Source organism: Hoplias malabaricus, chromosome Y, assembly GCF_029633855.1.
Source record: "Hoplias malabaricus isolate fHopMal1 chromosome Y, fHopMal1.hap1, whole genome shotgun sequence".
NCBI lineage: Eukaryota > Metazoa > Chordata > Actinopteri > Characiformes > Erythrinidae > Hoplias > Hoplias malabaricus.
The window spans coordinates 79,557,656-79,578,119 of NC_089820.1; the positions used below are offsets into that span (position 1 = coordinate 79,557,656).

The window sequence follows — 20,464 nt, forward strand, 5'->3', positions numbered from 1 at the left end:
TTAAGCCTTACTGAGTACAACGAATATTTGAAGGAAATAGGCTGATAGCTATATGACTCTTATATCTCTGATGACTCTGATCTCTTTGTGCATCTCTAGTTTTAGGAAATAATTTATATCTTATATCTTAAAATGGAATATTATTTCAAATCAGTTCAGTTGTATTTTGTACACAGACATATAGTTGAAGGCAAAATGACCATCTGGAAACAGGACTGTCGAAATAAAGTGTTCCCAAAATATTTGGGCTTATTATTTACATCTAGAGACTTTGGATGGAAATCTTAAACAGGTTGCCTTAGTAACTCTAGAATATCAGAAACTAAAGATGGACTAAATTAGGGCGACGTATTCTGCAGCATGACATTTCCAGGCAGAACAAAGGAGATGGGAGAAGAAGTAGCCTGTGGGCTTTCTTTCCTCCAACTCTGTGCAGATTGGGTTTTAACCAGCTGGCTTCCATCTCTTATTCCACATTGGGTTTAGACAGCCAAAGGCGCGCTGCTCCGGAGAGATGGGCTCCAGACTTCATTCACAAGTGTCTCATTTGTAGCTTTTCCTCGGCAAGTCACTGAAAGGTGAGTGGATTAACAAATTAAATCACTTAGTATATTCGTAGACAGTGTAATTGGTGGGGTACATATAATACTCTTTTTTGGAATGATGGAGGTTTGCCACAATAAGAGAATAGGGGGCTGTCAGCAGAGTGATGTTCGTTATCGACTGTTTAAAGGTTTTTTTTAAAAGAAATATACGTTCACAGATCTGTAGTTATCTTGCCTATTTAAACACTGTCGCTTTTCCTCTTTTATTTTTGCATTTTTCGGACAAGAAATGCCTAAATGGCTAGCTTGTTGCTAGCTATGGAAGCTGAAGTTGGCTTCTTTTTTATGGAATTTTCGGTTCCACCTTAAACAGAGCTGCGCTTACACTGGCGCCCGAGGAAAAACGCTATTGCCAGAATGGAGGCGCTGCTGTATTTAAGGTGGAATGGAAAATTCCAATAAGAAACCAACTTAAGCCTCGCTGTTGGCCAAAAAGTAACGTTAAAACAACAGTCCTAGCACGATAATATGAATTAAAAGTCATTGAAGTTGTTTTCTGAAGGGAAATAAATCAGTACATCTTTTTTTGTAATTACTGATGCGAAGTATACGGTTAAGAGGTTACAAATGGCAAGTTCTCCAGTTAGCCTTGTTGGCTAGCAATATTAATACTACTGGATACGAGGAAACTTTCTGTTGGGTCATGAATGTCTTTTGAGTTTATTTTTAATATAATATAAGCTAATGTTGGAAAAATATAGCCGCGCTGCAGGAAAAACTTGGAAAAAAAACTGTGGAACAGTCATAAATGAAGGAATGTGAATGGTTTGGGCAGGTCTCTTTATGGAGGCGTTGCCCTTATTGGTTCAAGTCCATGTGAGGATACTGTGAAAGTTTTTAATGTCTTATGTTTTTTAAACCACCTCAATTTAAGGGGTTAGAAACTCCAACAACACGGATGTGCCTGATCCACCTGTACCAGTTTAAAAAAAAGTCAGTGTCACTGCAGTGCCACGAACGATCAACCACCTGAATAATACATTCTCTGTGGTGGTGCTGTGTTTTAATCTTAACTTTTCCTGTAGCTACTCTACCCAGAGATAGGCAACTTTAACACAGATTGCATGATATCACGTTGTAGGTGTATATTTGTACTTGTGCTAGAATTTAGAGCTTCAATTATAACAATTTAAAGGTAAATATTTTCATAGAAAAATATTGCCTGGCCATTTTTGCTTGAGAATACTGTTGTTAAGTAATCTCACACACATGAATTTATGTGGTTTCAAACTCTAGTGGGGTATACGCTTCTACTTGTTTGCTGCGTTAAGCCTTGCAGCTGTACCACAAATCTAATGAAGCAGGCTTCAGTCTTTGGACATGCCATGACTGATCAGCTACATTTGGGGATCAGGGTAATTCAGTAAATAATATGTTTTTTTTGCCAGAATGTTATGCCTGTTTCTCCCCGTGCAGACCCATGGCAAAGTGGTTGAAAGATTACCTCAGTTTTGGCAGCAGGAAAGGACCTCCGCAGCCACCCAAGCCCGACTACACAGAGAGTGAGATACTTCGCGCCTACCGTGCCCAGAAAGACCTGGACTTTGAGGATCCATACGAACCCTCAGAGAACCGAGCACAAAACGGTCAGGGAACCGTTGATCCATTCCCTGCTTTTGGGACTGTTTTGCCCAATGGCGTGGAGGTCAAGATTGTGTCTCCTAAACACAGACTGATAAAAGTGGAATCTCAAGAATTTGGGCGCTGCAAGGTCCCATTGAGCATTGTGTCTTTTGAGGAACCCCAAGCCCCTGTAAGTCTTTGTTTAACATAATTTTCACTTAGCAAATACTTAACTATACAAATTATTATTAGTTTTGAGGAATACATTTGCTTTGAATAGTTTAGTAGTGAATCGCAGACTTTGTTCAGTATGTGTTACCTTAATAATGAAGGAAAACCATTAAGCTTGAAACACATTATGAAACACATTATGTTCTGGCTTATTAACTTTTCACTTTGCACTCTGTTTAGTGCCAAAAACAACTTCTATGGTGCCAATAAACCAGCTCTAATCACTTACATGCCCTACGACCTACATGACAGAACATAAAATCTCGACAGCTATATTATTCTACCCCTTGTACTCTGTGTAAAATAAAACTGTCTAGCTACTTGCTACAATCAAAGTGATTTAAATAAACCATATTTAATCTCCACTATTTAATGATAGGTTTAATTATGTGTGAACTTCATTTTGACCAATCAGCCTGACCCTACCTGTTAAACTTAGAAAATGAAACATGATGCTTGTCTGTCGTTATTAGCAGCTTCTCATGCTGTAGGAATGATATGAGCACCTGTCGAGTCAGATGTTCCACAGGCAGATTGTATAGACGGAGCTCATCTGAAGGCAATCCAACATTAGAGACCGTTCTGATGTTCAAATCTGTCGCTATGTTGCAGTCAGTTCTGAAAACCAGTAGTCCCATTAGCAGGGAAGCTGAACTAGAATTCACTTGGAAGTGAATTTTCTGAGCCATATTTTGGTGGTCTGTAGTTGTTTGCAGCACGTACATAAGGATACCTCTGTGTGAGAACATGATGAGAACTAGTACCTTTTTTTGTGAACATACACAGTCATTGAGCGAGGTAATAGAGTCTCTGTGCTGGCTTTGAGGCTAAAGTCTGCTGTCTGACAGGAGTTTTTGTTTTTCTGTCTGAGCTGCTTGCCTATGAATAATATGAAGTAATATTTTGATAGCTTGTCTCACAGCAGCATGAAGCAATGTAGATACTTTTGGCATCCAAAAATGCTTATGGATACTTGTGCCAAAATAACAGTGTGGGTTTTTATAATAAAATAAGAGACTGGAGATGAAAAGGCATGATATTGCCACCTCAAACAAATCATTTCCTTTCTGAGATGTGTTAGATCTTGGACCTAACTGTAACCTACACATGTCCAAACAGCTATTTGCTAACACCAGTATGATTCCTTTATAAGTGTACATCTCTAAAAACAAAAGTGTTTGAAATTAGTAATACCAAAAATATGCTGTGATGAATTTATGCCAAAAATATATTCGCAAACGCCTTTAAAAGCAAATGCATCGGGCCAGTGCCTTAGAAGGAAGACACGTTTTGAATGACATGACAAGATTATATGCTCTGTCTTTTCTGAATATGTTTTTAAAAAATGGATTAGATCATGCGCAGTATGACAGTTTAGTTTGTTTCAATTTCTCTTATGTGTTTTGACTTTGGGTGTAAATCGAATGTGTCCTTCTGAGTATATCCAGCCCCATTAAATATGATTTCTCTCTCTTTTAAAAGATTACATAGTCATGCTTTGTTGTGAAAGCATGGCACAATGGCAGCAGTGCATTACTTAGTAATTATCCTTTTGGAGGAAATGAAATATTGAAGGGAGCAGAGCCAGAGAGGGAGGTTTGTATTCATTAACCCAGGAGCTGAGCATAATCTCTGTCCCTGTACTATATCCAGTGCTGGAGCTGCACTGATGTTAGACACACATTTTTCTCTCTCATGCTTAAGCAGCCACCATTAGGTTAAAGAATATTAATACCGCCTCTTCAACCTCAGGGTCTGAACGTTCACAAGCAGCTAACATTATGATGACTGCCACATGAAGATGACCTGATTGCTCAAGCTAGAGCCACCCAAAATATAATTTATGGTAAACAATGAGTTGGAAAGGTCTGAGCACTGTAAAATAATATTTACCAAACTTAGCTTCCTTGTTTGAAGGCATTCTTGCTCTGTCAGCGCTCTATTCATAGGGCTACACTGATTACCCTTTGTCAGTTTGCAAAGCTGATGGATGCTGAGTAGTGGCCACTGTGAGGTCGGATGTGCACTGACCTTCACTCTTCCACTGTCCAGCTGACTCGGACATCAGAGCTCAGGCACGCGTGCTTAAGGAGACGTGATTGCTAGGATGGACGCGGAGCTCGCCAAGAAGCAGCAGCAGCAGCTGGGGAAAAGCAAACAAACACATCACTTTACTTGAAAAGTGGGTTAAAACTGGCCCTGAACTCACTCGACCTACACGCAACATCGCCCACATTATAGCAGATTGCTGTGGACACTGAGGGCAGACCCAGACTCAGACACGCAAAGAGCTACTAAAGCCCCAATGGCCTTCCTCAGGCAAGACTCAGCACATCAACATTAAACAGCTCTTTTCCCTGAGACACTCATTCTTTTCCACTTAGCTCTCAGTTTATGAGCTGTACTTAAAGACTGTTTTGTCAAATCAAGTTCACACTACTTTCCACAAACAAAATGGAGTCTATCTACTTGGATATGATTTATGTATGATATTTGGTTCTTTAGATTTGTAATGGTGCTATTAATCTGATGTAGCTAAAATACAGGGGCAGTTTTTAGCCACTAGTTTACCATTGTGCAAAGTGCGCATCTAGATGATCACCTACAGTCTAAGAACATGGACTAAAATTAGTCATTCTGACTTTGTGCTGTCTTATGTAGATGGCAGGCACGTAGGAATTATCCCACGTCCTCTTCTGAATCTCTCCAATCATAACACTGGACTTGGACAAGGTTAAACGGAGCAAAACATCTACAAGTGGAGAAATATGTTCTGATTCAGTGTGGAGAAAAAGAGAGACAATAATGTTTGATCCTTGTGGTATTTTGAACAAATTCTTGCTTTGCTAGTTAGCTACATTAGCTTTTTTAGCCGCAGTGCAAAACTAAAGAAGCAAGCTAGGGATACCAAGCATGTCTTTGCTAATGGGCTCCATTTGGGGTGAAGGGAAGATTGTGGGAAACCATTGTTATGCACAAAGTCCCCTGCTCTGTCATTGTTTTTGTTTTTAAGCTAGTAATAAGCACTAAGGTTTTTTTTTTTACCCTTAAGTAGTGCTTAATCTTCCCCCTGCAGGTTCCTCTTCTGTCCATCCATCTTTTGTTCTCAGACAGTACTTAATCTTACTCTCTTTCTTTCTCTATCTGTTCCCACACCAGGTGGTTCCTTCTGCTCCAGCAGTGGGGGACACGGATTATTCTGACCCATTTGACGCTCGTCCAGACCCGAGAGTTCGGCCCAGCTGGGATCACAGCTCTGTAGAGAACAGCAGCAGCTACATGGAGCCCTTTGAAGCTCAGAGAGTCATTACTGGTGAGGTGCTTTCCAAAGCGGCCTTGGAGACCCACGTGGATGTATGGAGCACATAAAGGGCTACATTAGCAGAGCCATTTAAAGAACAGGGATGCATTACTGGGAAGAGCATTCGCTCTCGCAGGAGGGTCTCTGTAGAGGTCTAGGAAGACATGTGTAGGGTATTTCAATGGTAAAGTAAGCCTATACAGAGGTTCTAATTTGTACATTAAGAGCTTTTTGCCGCATTAGTGCCAAGCTATTTGCGCTCTTGCTGAGTTCACTCAATTTCAGACAAATGGCCAGTGTGTTAATAGGTGTTGGAGCTATTTGTCACTATTTTTAAATCCACTAATATACTATAATATACTATATCTTATTGAAGTGCTTCATCTGAATCTACTGTTTTTATTTTATTTCATAATTAATTTTTTCCTCTTCATAATGGGAAGTGCTTATCTTATATCAAACATATGATTTATTTGTTTATATATGTACTTACATTTTTAAATTATACATTGTAAATTATAAATCCCTGTTTAGAATTTCAGTCCTTCTCCACACTGCCTGCACCACTTAATGGACCTCCATGAATATTTCAGTATTAAAGTATGAATTAAAATGAAAATATCAGCTCGCTACGGAAATTGTTGAACCCGACCGTGACGTCACTGGTGGACAACAGCTGAACAACGCCGCGGTAAAACACCGTTATGACTGACTGTTATGACAGTATCTAGCTAAATAACCAACATTATTCATGACAATAGCCTAGCAATAAGCTAAACTCAAATGTAGAGGTACCGTTATTCTTGTAAATGTGATCGAAGTCGAACTCTAATTCATCCGACACTATAAACCTCCGTAATGCAGCTACGTAGCCGAGTATAATCTGAGACACCGAGTTTAGCGAGTCAAGCTAACGTTAACTAACACCAACTAAAACAGGCGACGTGAGTGTCCTTACCCTGTTTACCTCCATGTTACAGAGGCTCTTGAACACCTTTCGTTGGTGTCCTTACATGCCCATATTGTTGGAAAAGCACCAGTGAAATGAGCTACAGATAACAGAGTGAGCGGATGGTCCTTTCCAAAGTGCCCGTTTAAAGTTGACAAATTTAGTCCATTTTCTGGATATTTTGGGATCTTTGGGCCATTTGTTCACAGATGTCCCACTGTACATTGAATGATTGCAGCCAAAAACAACACACCTTTTCATCACTTTGCGTTAAATTAAGTGCAGCTTCTAGAGTTGTTGTCCACCATCTACGTCACAGGCAAGACGCCTATTAGAGTTTCCCAACACCGTTGGTGGGGGGGGGGGGGGGGGACCAACGGCCTTTTAAACCTTATTCCTTGAATTAGTAAGAAATAACATGTTTTCTGACTCTCAATAAACACAAGTTAGGAACTCAAATTCCACTGTATTTATTTGTTTGACACTTTCATATCACTGGTGCTTAGCCTTTAAGGAACAATAAACTTGTGACATGGGTTCTTGAAAAGCATTGTATAAATAAAATGTGTTGTTGTTGTTATTATTATGAAGAAAAAAATCTAGTAATTTTGTATCAGAGTTTGGTAAAAGTGTGGTTAAGCAGTCAGCTTTTTAACAGTGCAGAGTTGTTTTGAAATTTCTGTAAGCAGTTTGAGAGGAGAAGGAGAAATTTTACGGGTCTGTTTTTGTTTGCATAGTGCCACATCTCAATGGTCCATTTCTCTGAGAAGGGTGTGTATTAAGTGTAAACAAAAATGATTTTAAATGGTGCTTTGCTTATTCTAGACTGCAATGGAATTTTTTAAACAACATAATAAAGCACATAATTATCTTCTAATTCTAGTGCTGTTGTTGCAAATGCATACTGCCTGTTTTCATTCATTCAATGAGATAACAACAGTTCCCAATCTAAAATACTGTGGGCTGTTTCTGTTTCTCTCCAGGGCTGCAGCACGGTTCAGAATTAGGCCGCACTGGATCTAGAGGAAGTCCGCAACTGTACGACAGTCCGTACGAGGAGCGGAGTCGCCGCCGAGCTGGACCCTCAGATGATGAGAAGGATAGCCGTCTACCCCAGGATGACGAGAGGCCTGCAGATGAGTATGACCAGCCCTGGGAGTGGAAGAAGGAAAACATCTCCAAAGCTTTTGCTGGTGAGATTTTTTAAAGTTGGTGCATTCGAATTGGCCAAGGTTCAAGACGAAGCCATGCTTATTTTTAACCTGATGTAGGCATTAGAGGGTTTGGAGCATTGTTGTGCAAAACACTACATGGCTATACGTTTGTGGACACTTTACCCAACATTCTGAATTTAGGATATTAATAGATCATTTTCCCCCTTTGATGCAGCAATAGATTTGACTTTTTCTGGGAGGAGTTGATCTGATTGAGTTATGAAAACATTAGCGTTTTCACACAACCCGAACGTATTTTAATTTTTGGAGGGGTTTATACTCTTGTGGCCTGTGCTTGCTTTCAGCATGCTGACCTTTGACCCTGCCCCAGTGTCCCATTTCATATGCTTATCTGTGGAGATTTTACAAGCTTACAAAATCATGTTTTTCCACTATGGGTGCAGTTTAAAATAGTAGTGAAATAATACAAGGCTCGTTGTTAACTTTAAATCAGTCGATGTAATAAAGGAAGTTATTGCCGTGCCAGCTGAAGATTTTTCAGCCCTGACCTGTTTATTGGATGTAGCTCTTAATCATCCAGATAGAGAAATGGTTTCAGACAAGTCTGTGTGAAATGCTGCTCACGTACTGAAAGGGTACACACACAAACGCGGTGGTTAAAATCAATAGAAAGGCTAGAAATACACCAATATGAGGACCTTGGCTCAATACTGAAAGCCAAAGTATAACTCTCTATGTCTGAATATACAGTACAATAAAATGTTCCAGTATGATTTCATATTAATTTCGGAATGCATTTACTTGTAAAATAAATATCATTTTCAAATCAGTACACATCATCATCAATCGAATCTAAACATCTTTGTGATGTCACGTTTTTTTAGTCAATTATCTGCTGATAGCAATATGATTATGACATCACTGTGCGTCTTTAACAGTAATTAAAGTCTGTTTATATATTTCATATGTCTCACATCCAGATAAAGTGCAGATAAGACGCATATTAAATTCCATTTCCGCTTGGTCACATAAATACACACATTTGAGGCAGATGGACATGCAAATTTGTCATCTCAGCTTCTTCTTGTTGAATGTAAATCCAATGTTTTTCTGGAAACTCTTGTTTTTCTGTGCAGTTGTGCTTTTTAATAAATTAAAGAGAAATGTATTATTACTACAGTTTATACTACAGTTGTACGACAATGAACTGTTTTTTTGTAAACTTTTCCCCCTCTCTTTTACTCTGTCCATTAATAATTTTCACTAACAAAGTAGTTCTCTATGGGAAGAGTAAAGATTTTGTGGCTTGGAGGAACAGATCCATTTACCCTTTGCTCAGCTGAATCTCCACTGCAATTCAAACCACCTCCTGAAGTTTCGGAGCGATTGAATTTCACTCTCTCTCCATTGCGTCGTGGTTGCATTTACACTGGCCTTTTTCTTGATTAGATAGCAATCGGATCAACCCAACATACAGGAAGTAGCCAAGTCTAAATATGCTTTAGATTCCATTTCCAGCAGTGTTCCTAAAATGTAGTTTAGTTGTTGTAATTGTTAGTAATAGCTTTGTTGGCTAGCTATGCAAAGTGAATTTGTCACTGAAACCAGAATCTGACCATATTTGGCTGTATAATGCAAGAAATTTGACCCGACTGCTGACTGAAGCTTATTTTACAGGCCGTGCGGCCCATATTTACGTGTTTGCTCAGCTTGGACATCGAATCTGAACTGTGCTGGAATCGTGTCTTTTTCAAACAGAGCAACCAGGACAGATTCTTTGCTGTTGGGGAGAAGTGGTCTGGCTGTGCTGCACTTTTCTGCTCTCTCTTAGATGGTATCTGAGATGGTCCCTGGTGGGAAATGTGTGAGACGAGATGAGCTTTCAGAGGGAGGCAGGAGAGATGTGGAATCGAAAGGGAAGAGAAGAGAAATAATTGGAGGTGACTGGGAGAGCATTGCAGTAAGAAAGAATGAGACCCATATAGAGATTTGTAGGGGACGAAAATGTTTAAAAGCAAAAACCAAACCAGTGGACAGTGTGTGTATGTGTATATATATATATATAAATTACATTTTGAAACATTATTCCTGATAACAGAATTCCTGATAAAGTGCTTGAAACAGTTTCCTACATGTACAGTTTTTGCATTACAATGCTATGCTTTATTAACATACATCCCAGGGTCCCATAATACCATAATCCACTGTATTTGGGGGATCTTCTCCAAAGGCATGCTTGTCCTTCTCATTCTCCTCAGATTTACGTCCAATAAAGCAGTGATTTTTCAAACAAAAAAGGGTCAAACTCCATTGCTGTGCTGCAGTGTGGAGATGAGTGGGTTTAAATAAAACTCACAGCAGCGTCCACAGCTTGTGTTGTGTGACTATGAGCGTGGTCTTTTTTCTGGCCGTATGTAGTACAGTGTTCTGTGCAAGATACTTTCTACATGGCTGCTTCTCACAAAGCTTCAAGTGTATTATTGTTTCTCGCATGGCACTAAGAGCATGTGTAACATACTCCAACTACATTTCCCAGTTGTGCTGCGTAACTTAATAAAAGCAAAGAAGACATTTCTTACGGCTTATCTCATGTTTCATTTTTCATCTTTTCCCCAGATTCTCTCTGGCTTCCATATAGTGAATAAAGTCGTGTAAAAGTGAAAGAGCAAGCTGTCAAACTGCATAATCAAGTCATGTTGTGAGATACCTGTTCCCTGTGTCCAGTACGTCTCAACTGAGTGGTGTGTTTGAACATGCTCACGCACCATGTATTAACAAACGCCTAATACAGAGGAAAGCATGCAGTTTCATCACCAGCCCTGACATGACTCTTAACACACATTACTTCACTCAGGCACAGCATTACAGCTGGAGCAACTTTCCCACAGGCTGCTTCTTTTCATATTATTTTGTGTAGGTTCAGAATCTTTCAAGAAATTGTTCAAATGCATCTTAGAATCAATTCTCATCTATTGCTAACAGGCAACTGTAACTGTAGAGAGCCTTTACACCTAATTGCCTCATTCAAATATCAGTCTGGCTTGGATGTCTTTATAATATTACTGTAAATAGGCATTGCTAAACTGCTGTAAGCTGAATGGACACAGATGTAAGTTTGACTGTGGTGTAAATGCTGTGGGTTGAAACTAATGATTTACAAATTATTACAAACAAATGTGATTTCCAAACATAGAATTCAGATTGTTATGGTCTGTGCCCTAAAAGCAAGGCAAGGCTTAAAACAAGATCGACCAATCTGGATCTGGTTGGCCACTTCATCTCAAACTGTGTGTTTACATATACATAAACTATTCTCGTAATTTGAAGAGGACTTCTAATCAGGCCCATCAAGACCCGACACATGGTCCTCCAAAGCTGACATGCACACTCCTCCTTAGAGCCATGGTGTGCCTGTCAGACAGAGAGTGCTAAATGCGTGTGACAGTCCAGCAGGGCAGTGAGTCACAGAGAGAGATAGAAGAGAACTGCCCAAAGATGGCTTAGAGCAGAGATACTCAGTTCAGTCTTGGAGATACAGCCATTGAGTTAAAGACTCGAGAGAGTAGATATAGGACCTTTTGTTAAAACAGGAAGACATGCCTCCAGAAAGAAAGTGAGAGAATGTTTCAGTTGGAGAGATATAAAAGCCCAAAAACTAGAAAATGCCAGAAGGGTAGTAGCATAGGAAGAAAAACAGTATGTGTGCTAGGGAGAGAGGTGGGGGATGGGGGGGTGGTCGATGAGGGGGAAGAGGCAGATAGGATTTAGCTGATAGCCTGCTGTCACTCCATATAGAGGAATGCCCCCCTGTTGATCCAGTCAGCCAGATGAAGTGTAACAAAGATGACTGAGGCTTTGCAATCGCCCGATTAAAAATAAATATGATGCAGTTCACAAACCATATTAGTCACAATTGCAGCTCTCATTAATTGGAATTAAGTGTGGATTCAAAACGATTTCACCCTGTCGAGAAGCAGAATCCGTCATGCTTTATTGGTTTGTTCAGCTTGGCCAACCTTTTGTGCTACATGGATTTGTCCATTTCATGTCTGGACAGCTCTGATTTATTCTGACCTGGTTAATGTCTGTGTGTGCTTTAGTTCAGTTTGAAGGTGGTGACTGGGACCGGTCCACGTTGCCTCATGTAGAGCAGCAGAGGAGAGCAGGACCCCCTAGGACCAGCCCTCCTTCCAGCAAGCCCACCAGCCTACGGAAGCCCACTGACCCAAACACCGTTCTGGGAGAGAGAGTGGACCCTACCCTACCCCTGGAACAACAAGTGTATGTCATAATAAGATAATAAGCAACAAGGCCATGTATCACAGTGATTTTAGTACAGTTAATGAGTGGTTTAAGTACAACCATTTTTAGTAAATAATTGTATTTTCTGTTATTAATAATCAGAGGGTCTTGGTTAACCCTTTCTTTATCTGTCTGTTAGGTGGTACCACGGTGCCCTGACGCGCTCCGAAGCAGAGGCCCTGCTGACTCTGTGTAAAGAATGTAGTTATTTGGTGAGGAACAGTCAGACCAGCAGAAACGACTTTTCTCTATCCCTCAGGTACCACAGTGTGCTTCTGATATAACACTTTGTTTAGTTGCTTGGTTGTATTTCCTTTAGTCTTAAACTTTGATGGAATTGTTTAATAAAGAACCTAATAATGTCATTGGCAAGTCATAGACATTCACCCTGATACTGGCGCTTGCTTCTCTGGATTGTAATAACATCTAACGACTACTAATGCAGTACTATAAAGTGCTACGGTTACGTACTTGAGCTGTCAGCTACTTTCTCTCTGCAAATGCAATAATGTGTTCTCTCACACCTTGAGTAGTTTAATAACCTACAACGTGTGTAATATTAAAGTTATCTCTCTTTCTCTTTCTTTCTCTCTCTTTCTCTCTCTTTCCCTCTCTCTCTCTCTTTCTCTCTCTCTCTCTCTCTCTCTCTTTCTCTCTCTCTTTCTCTCTCTCTCTTTCTCTCTCTCTCTTTCTCTCTTTCTCTCTCTCTCTTTCTCTCACTTTCTCTCTCTCTCTCTCTCTCTCTCTCTCTCTTTCTCTCTTTCTCTCTCTCTCACACACTTATTGTCTCTGCCCCCTGCTGATGATGCATGTTAATCACGGTCTCTCATCCAAATCTCCAGTTAAGCTTGCTCAGACAGTCAGGAAAAACTGGCATCTGGAGCCTTTTCAGAAAGTTTTTTCTTTTCTTTATTGTGCACTGTTGGTATGTTTGTTGGCATATGCATCTCAATAGGCAGTATATTTAAGGTGTCTAAGAATTGGGAGAGCCTACGTATTGGGAGCATGCAAACTATAGTGTGGACAGCTCACTAGGTCTTGGGTGTTGGGAAAACTTTTAATTTCTCATGTATTTACTTAGAATAATAGGACGATAACTTACTTTTCAGTAGAAAAACACCGGAATCAAGCTTCATCAGTTAAACCATTAGAATCCTTTAGAGATTAGAAACCGTTAGAGTCCTGGACTGGACTAGAGTCTAACAGCTACTATTTTATTCTAGTTTTATATCTAAATGTTATCCACTCAGGCTGAATACTCTGCATATTCCATTCAGCCTGTGGCATATTCATTTACATTTTTATAAGGCTAGCACTAGCGTATTCCAGTAGCATGTTAAACATCATTTTCTTTCAGGCCAGTGGCAGAAAAGTATAAAATGTCTTTCAAGTGAATGCTGTAACCTCTTCTCAAACGTTGAACACACTTCATTCTTGTTTTCTCTTGCCCATACTTCTGAGGTTTGTGGATTGGTGGAGCTGTTCTTGTGTCCTTTACTATTCAGGTGCTTTAGCTTTTTCAGTGTGACCATTGTTACTAGTATTGTGGACAATGTAGAAGCTGAAAAATCTGGTTAGGTTTCAGCATGAGACATGTAAGGGCATATCCATCATACATACATGTGGTATATTCTGTGTGTGTAGCCAGTGAAGCATTTTCCAGTGTATTCACTTGTCAGCCATGATGGACGCTCCAGAAATACACCCCCTTGGCTACATAGCAGAGATGGTTCATTAGATGAACATCATTTTTATTATAATGGCAGCTAAGTGTGTCAAGGTTGAGATCAGTTTATTTTGTCATGTAAACTGTAATTTAGTTTTTTGGGTTATGTAAAATATCAGCATGTCATAAATTAGTTTGCGCTAAGTGTATGTGATGATTTAAGGCAGTGTTTCTCAACCCTGGTCCTGGAGGCACCCAGCCTTACACATTTATTGCTTTTGCTTCTCCCAACACACCTGATTCATCCTATTGATTCATCTGAAAGAGTTACAGTGGGAGTAACGTGGGGAAGCACTAAAATGTGCAGGGCACGTTGCCTCCAGGAACAGGGTGAGAAACACTGTTTCAAGGCATGTAATTCGGACAGTGTTAACAGACAAATTTAAGCATTAATTTCAATTAGTGTAGGTAGTGTCGCAGTAACACAGCTCCAGGGACCTGGAGGTTGTGGGTTTGTTTCCCACTCCGGGTGACTGTCTGTGAGGAGTGTGGTGTGTTCTCCCTGTGTCTGCGTGGGTTTCCTCCGGGTGACTGTCTGTGAGGAGTGTGGTGTGTTCTCCTTGTGTCTGTGTGGGTTTCCTCTGGATGACTGTCTGTGAGGAATGTGGTGTGTTCTCCCTGTGTCTGTGTGGGTTTCCTCCGGGTGACTGTCTGTGAGGAGTGTGGTGTGTTCTCCCTGTGTCTGTGTGGGTTTCCTCCGGATGACTGTCTGTGAGGAATGTGGTGTGTTCTCCCTGTGTCTCCGTGGGTTTCCTCCGGGTGCTCCGGTTTCCTCCCACGGTCCAAAGACACACGTTGGTGTGGATTGGCGACTTAAGTGTCCGTAGGTGTGAATGAATGTGCGAGTGTGTGTCACCCTGTGAAGGACAGGCGCCCCCTCCAGGGTGTATTCCCGCCTTGCGCCCAATGATTCCAGGTAGGCTCTGGACCCACCGCGACCCTGAACTGGATAAGGGTTACAGATAATGAATGAATGAATTCAATTAGTGTATGGAATTTGAAAGGTGTTGTCTGGTGTTATACAAAATATCACTCTCATCGTGTTCTTAAAATGCATTATCAGTCTTAAGTGTTTTGGAATTTAGGACAGACTTCAATTAAACTGGTCTTTTCACTTGTCAGTAGTCCTGCCCAGTGTGTCTGAGGGGAGCATGTTTGCTTTCGCCGAGGTGTGTACTTTGCTAACGTTGTGGTTAACGTTGCTGTACGTACGGCTGATGGAGCTCCATAACGAAGTAGAAAGACACACTATGTAAATTTTCTGAGCTGTTTTCCCATCCCAGATGACGCACAATGTTTGTCACATGCTGTGTGTCCGTTTGCTCCTTTTATAACCGCATTCAAACATGCTTGATTGGTGTCCTACTTGTGTGGCCTTTCTCTTTCATTTTGGAAGCAAGATTTACAACGCAGCACAAAACCGCCTTTTATTAAAGGCGCTTGCAATGGTTCCTTCTGCTTCAGAGCAGTTTTTAAAGTTGGGGGTAGACGTAGCCAAATCTATTGGGTGCAGTTGCCCTTTAAAAAGCTACAACAGTGGCTTATTAGCTTTATTTGTTCAGCTTTCTTTGTGGTTTTTTGCAAAAACGTGGGAACAGTAGGTCTCATTTTACATATTAAATTGATGCTTTTTGGTGGTCTGGCAAGTCTTGTATAGGTATTAGCAGTCCCCCTTTACCACTGTCTTTTGACTTGCTTGTCTAAACACTACACCAAACCTTGTTAGAAGTATCTCACTGCGTGCTCTAATCTCAGCTGAATGTGGTGGTTTTGTTGATTGCTGCTTGAATTACATGAAATTATAGTAATCCAAATGCTTTTTCACACTCTGATGCGAGTAGAATAATGGCATATTAATAATACCCATGGATTAGTGGTTTTATTGGTTATGCCTTATTGCCCATGCTGATCCATAGGCTTAGAGCTTAAGTAGATCAAATCCTCAATTTTGGATCCATCTATCCATTGCCTTTTTTCCCTCCCCCTCTTTTTCCTCTATTTGACCTTGTTTTCTCCAATTCCTCCCCCATGTTCTGCACCATCACTCTCTCTCACTCACTCTCTCTCACTCACACTCTCTCTCTCTCTCTCTCTCTCTCTCTCTCTCTCTGTCTGTCCATGCCGCTAGCACAATATAAAATGACTAATCCTACACAGCTGTTCCTCTGTGTGTTTACACAAAGACTGTCTAGCTCAGTAGAGGCAGTGTTCAGAGACTAGAAACAATATCAGTAACATTCAGTTCCTTGTTTTCTTTCTTTCTCCATATGAGCATATAGCTGTGCATTGGTTTTATATTTTCACTTATTTAGTCTCTCAGCCTGAACATCAAAATTAAATTGGTTGCTCACAACTGCACAGAGCGTATGCTCATAATGACAGTGTTTAATTGGATTGAATTAAACAATATTATTCTTTTCAGGAGACTTGAGGCAGTATGTAATGTCTTTATTATTGGCGGATATGTTGTCCCTCTCTTTCTGCCTCTCTGGGATTAATTAATTCATTTATTTAGTGGGTCTTTCCTTTAATTTTATGCCTTTTAATTCTGCCTAGACGAGCCACGGTGTGCATACGCTTACAAACAAGCCTTTTGAAAATGGATGAATATTTTAGCGAGTTTGTTTCTAATCTTTCTTTCGCTCTTTGCAGGAGCTGCCATGGCTTCATGCACATGAAGTTTTCTCTGTCGCGTGACAGAAAGTACATCCTCGGTGAGAACAGTCCTCCCTTCGACACAATTCCAGAAGTCATCCACTACTACACAACCCACAAGCTGCCCATCCGTGGAGCAGAACACCTCTCCCTGCTCTTTCCTGTTGTGGTCCAGACACTCTGAGGACATACACTGGCCTATAGATGCATACACACACACACACACACACACACACACACAAATGCACTCACAGGCCTGGACTCCTGCTTGCTTACACACACACACACACATATGTAAACATGCACACTCAGGGCCTGATTTGGATCAACTTGCAGTAGTGCTTTGTACTTGATCAAAGTGTGGGTTTATGTTAATTAATAGCCACAGCTGATCTTTCAGTATTTAGTTTGAATCAGTATCGAATGGTGCTTTAGAGAGCCATTGCTGTGTAGTTTGGAATTTAAGCAAATATGAATGTGGGAGCTAAAGGTAGGCTGTTTTTGAAGCTACATGATGCCACATGCTTTAAACACATTTGACACTACACGACTTGCACAAATTTCTATGATGTGTTGCTTTCACTTGCAATTAATGTTCCGTTAATGGGTTGGCTAGCATCGAGAGGGGCTTTACGCTACAAGAAAACGCACTATAGTTCATGAAGTATGGACCCTTCATTCTATGCTGGAATACATGGGAAATGCCTTCACTAACTTGACATTGTAGCTGTACTTATCCTCTAGCTGTATTTCTATGTACTGTACCAACAGGGCTTCTGCTTTAGTGGAAAAGTAGACTTTCCAAAGTATGACGAGACACGTCCATAATTAGAAAGAAATTGTTTTTACAGAAATGTTTGGTTAAAAGCCAGTTGCTTAATAACGTGACTGTTTTTTCTTGCTGTCAGTCAGCATCATCTTGGAGGTTGGCAGCAGTTGTAACCAATGGTAATGTGCATTTCAATTGAAGGGAAGCTATAGACTTTTTATTTGAGGTGTTTTTTAGATATAGACTTTAGGATTCTTATCTAAGTAATGTATCAGAATGAAAAACCTGGGCCCAAACCAAAATTCATGCCAACCTCAAAGACCAAAACTGAAAAAATAGATAAACACAAGTTAATAGTTTAGTAGCTAAAAGAAATTAACTGTTACTTAAAAAAAACATGTTCCACACGGCTGCCATTTTCCCTGAAGAGGTAAATCTTAAAAAAAAAAATAATTGTCTTTCCATCTCAGCTTAGAACTGAAAAATATACCAACAGTCCTCAGTGGCTGATTTTTGGTGTGTCCCTAAACACGCAGAAGTGGGAGTTGAAATATAGACTGGAACATCTTAAGGAAATTGAGCAGTGGCAATAGAATGCACAGAATTTCTGCCTCTTGAGCTGCTGACCAGCCAAAGCAGTGTCCTTTGTGCTGGAGCCAGTGACTCAGACTTAAGTCTAGCAAAAGAGAGGTGAAAACAGGAAGAGAAAGCCCTCACCTCTCCAAAGCCACGCTCTTTCCACTTGGCCGCTCGTCTCCTCTCTGCCCCAGCAGCTTCAATTCTCTGTGGGAGCAGATAGGAAGCTTTTTGAAGGGCTGCACTTCACTGGAGTTGAACGCGGCAATGCCTGGGGTCCAGTCACCATTTACAGCTTAAGAAAAGGCAATCACTGCTTTGTTCAAAACTACTGAACTCTTGTGCACAGTTTTACATTTCTCTGTGTGTGTGATTGTGTGGTGTACTTTAGTTGAATATTTTGTAAATAGAAGCAATATAGACACTGGGTGAATTGGGGATGGGGGAAAAAATAAATATACAAATACTGTATATCCCGACTGAGGGCAGACATAACTATGATACATGTCCTATGTTTCTTAGGTGAAATTTTCTTAGGTTTTGTTTTGGTAGGAGATTTGAGTTTAGATTAGGTTTTAAACTCCCTGGAATCACCAGAACAAGTTTATTAACAGGAAAGTCTTTTTTGCAGAGCCTTTTTGTTAAATTATTATTTCAAATATCTATAAACCATAGCAGGACACACCCCACAGATGAGTTAAACTGATGGTCATTTTCCACATGTTTTTATAGAAAACAACGATTGTTCCCAGGCCTAGATGCTCCCAATATTTTGGTTGGCATCTCTGGACTTCAGTGAAGTAAAGCAGAGGTATGCAGGGTTTTATCTCACTCTCTCTGTAAAGATTTTTTATCAAAGAGGGAGGCTTTTGTTCAGCTTCTTTTACCTCTGTTTCTGTAAACTCCTGATATGTTTGACCTAGGGGACCTATGGTTAAAAGAGACGCTTGCTTTGTCAGATTGAATCATTGGAAAGGATTTTTAACAGCAGTTCTCACAAGCAAAGTAAAACTGTAGCACACTTTCTAAGTATTGCAAGACCCAGCTTACTCTGTCACAGAGTGTAATTATAGAGAACTACACTGTAGTGGTTGATTATGACTAATTTCTGTACTGTATTGTTTTGTTTATTTTAAACATTTTGTTTTTATTTTAACTAGAAGTTGCTCTTTTTGTATAAAATAAAAATAAAACCTGCGTTGTGTATCATTCTTGTATTCTACATAATATGGATAAATGCCAGGCTAAATGTGACCCAGGGCTTAGAGAATAAATGTGCTCACAGATGAAGTGAAGCATAAAACACATGGGACAAATACATCTCTCTCTCACTCTCTCGCTCTCTCAGCATAAAGGAGAATCAAAGTCAGTTCCTTCAGGCCTTCAAACAATACGCCTAGAAAAATAGGTCACGACTCCCGCATGTCACAAAGCCTATAGAGCAGTGTTGGTATATGGGAGCTAGTGGGGGTGTGTGTATCAGAGTGAAACAAGTATTGAAAAACCTTCTTGCTGGTGCCCATTTGCATATTGTCTAATCTGACAGTTAATGGCCTGCTGCAAGGAAGTCTCTCTGAATTATTAAACAGACTACGTCTATGTGCTGAATACAGCCCATATTCAGCTAACTTTGCTAAAGGCTGTCTGCAGTAACGACACACTCTGTAACCTCAAAGTGAATTGCCAAGTTAAACCGCTTTTGGCGGAATGTGCCGCCGGAAACAAACGGGTACATAACTGGACTCACGAACCTTTAAAATAATCATGAACGTTAAATTAGAACATGAAGACGAAGTGGACCAGTAAGCGGAACATCTTGTTATATCTTGCTTTAAGGAGACTTATAACTTTCCACTTTGATGTTGCTTTTGTCAGTTTGCTGCTTGTTGATTTATGCATAGGTCGTCCACATGTTCCATTCCGAAAAGCATTACAGTGGGAATCATTGAGTTAAAGTCAGGAACACCGGGTGCCGTCGCATCCCACACTCATACCCGTGGATCCCTTTGGATTGTGCAACTAAACTGGAACATTCGGAGGAAAACCACGCAGACACGAGAGAAAACACCATAGTCCTCAAAGACAGTGATGAAGGATGACGTTTGAACCCTGGATTACAGGACCATGGATCTCTGGCTGTGATACCACATGTAGCCCCACTGTGCAGCACTAACAAATAATAGACGAACTCATTGCAGAAGGTGTAAACAGTGCTTAGTTTCTAAAAGGTTTTCAAAAACTTTACTACCACCAGTTTTTTGTATCTGTAGTTGTGACATCACAACCATGATCAAAAACGGGCAGCATATGTAGCTTCATTACCTTACATTGACTTTATAAACTGAGGGGTGTATGACATCCACTAGTGATGTTCATATGTACAGTAAAGGGTTTGCCGTGATGTACTATATCCTTCCTTTCACTAAAGTGGTCCACAAAGTTGTAGTGGTCTGTGGATTTGTATTAAAAAAATGTCTGCTTTCTCTCCTCTCTTCCAAACAGGCTGCCCCGAGGTAACATCTGGCAAACGTTGCACTGAGTGCTCATATAAATTGTTGATGCACTGCGCATCCTTCCATTGTACAATCCTGCATGTGACGAGGACTTTGTCA

The 20,464-nt window shown here is 40.4% G+C and overlaps 1 protein-coding gene across 2 annotated transcripts; it reads left to right on the plus strand.

Annotated features, from left to right (window-relative positions):
* Positions 1–449: 449 nt before the first annotated feature.
* LOC136678657 (SH2 domain-containing adapter protein F-like) lies at positions 450–19,038 on the plus strand. 2 transcript variants are annotated; one of them, XM_066656744.1, is made up of 7 exons: positions 450–578; positions 2,022–2,358; positions 5,559–5,712; positions 7,633–7,842; positions 11,925–12,105; positions 12,266–12,385; positions 16,505–19,038. In XM_066656744.1, exons 2-7 carry the CDS (start codon positions 2,026–2,028, stop codon positions 16,689–16,691), a joined length of 1,185 nt encoding a protein of 394 aa, XP_066512841.1. In that variant the 5' UTR covers positions 450–578; positions 2,022–2,025; the 3' UTR covers positions 16,692–19,038. The 2 variants fall into 2 exon arrangements, with proteins under 2 accessions (XP_066512841.1, XP_066512842.1); XM_066656745.1 differs by having other exon boundaries at positions 504–578; positions 1,994–2,358.
* The last annotated feature ends 1,426 nt before the right edge of the window (positions 19,039–20,464 follow it).

Coding starts and splice junctions, on each gene's coding strand:
- LOC136678657 (XM_066656744.1), top strand. CDS start 2,026: ATGGCAAAGTGGTTGAAAGATTACCTCAGTTTTGGCAGCAGGAAAGGA. Junction 5,713..7,632: donor AGCTCAGAGAGTCATTACTG/GTGAGGTGCTTT, acceptor GTTTCTCTCCAG/GGCTGCAGCACGGTTCAGAA. Junction 12,106..12,265: donor CTACCCCTGGAACAACAAGT/GTATGTCATAAT, acceptor TCTGTCTGTTAG/GTGGTACCACGGTGCCCTGA.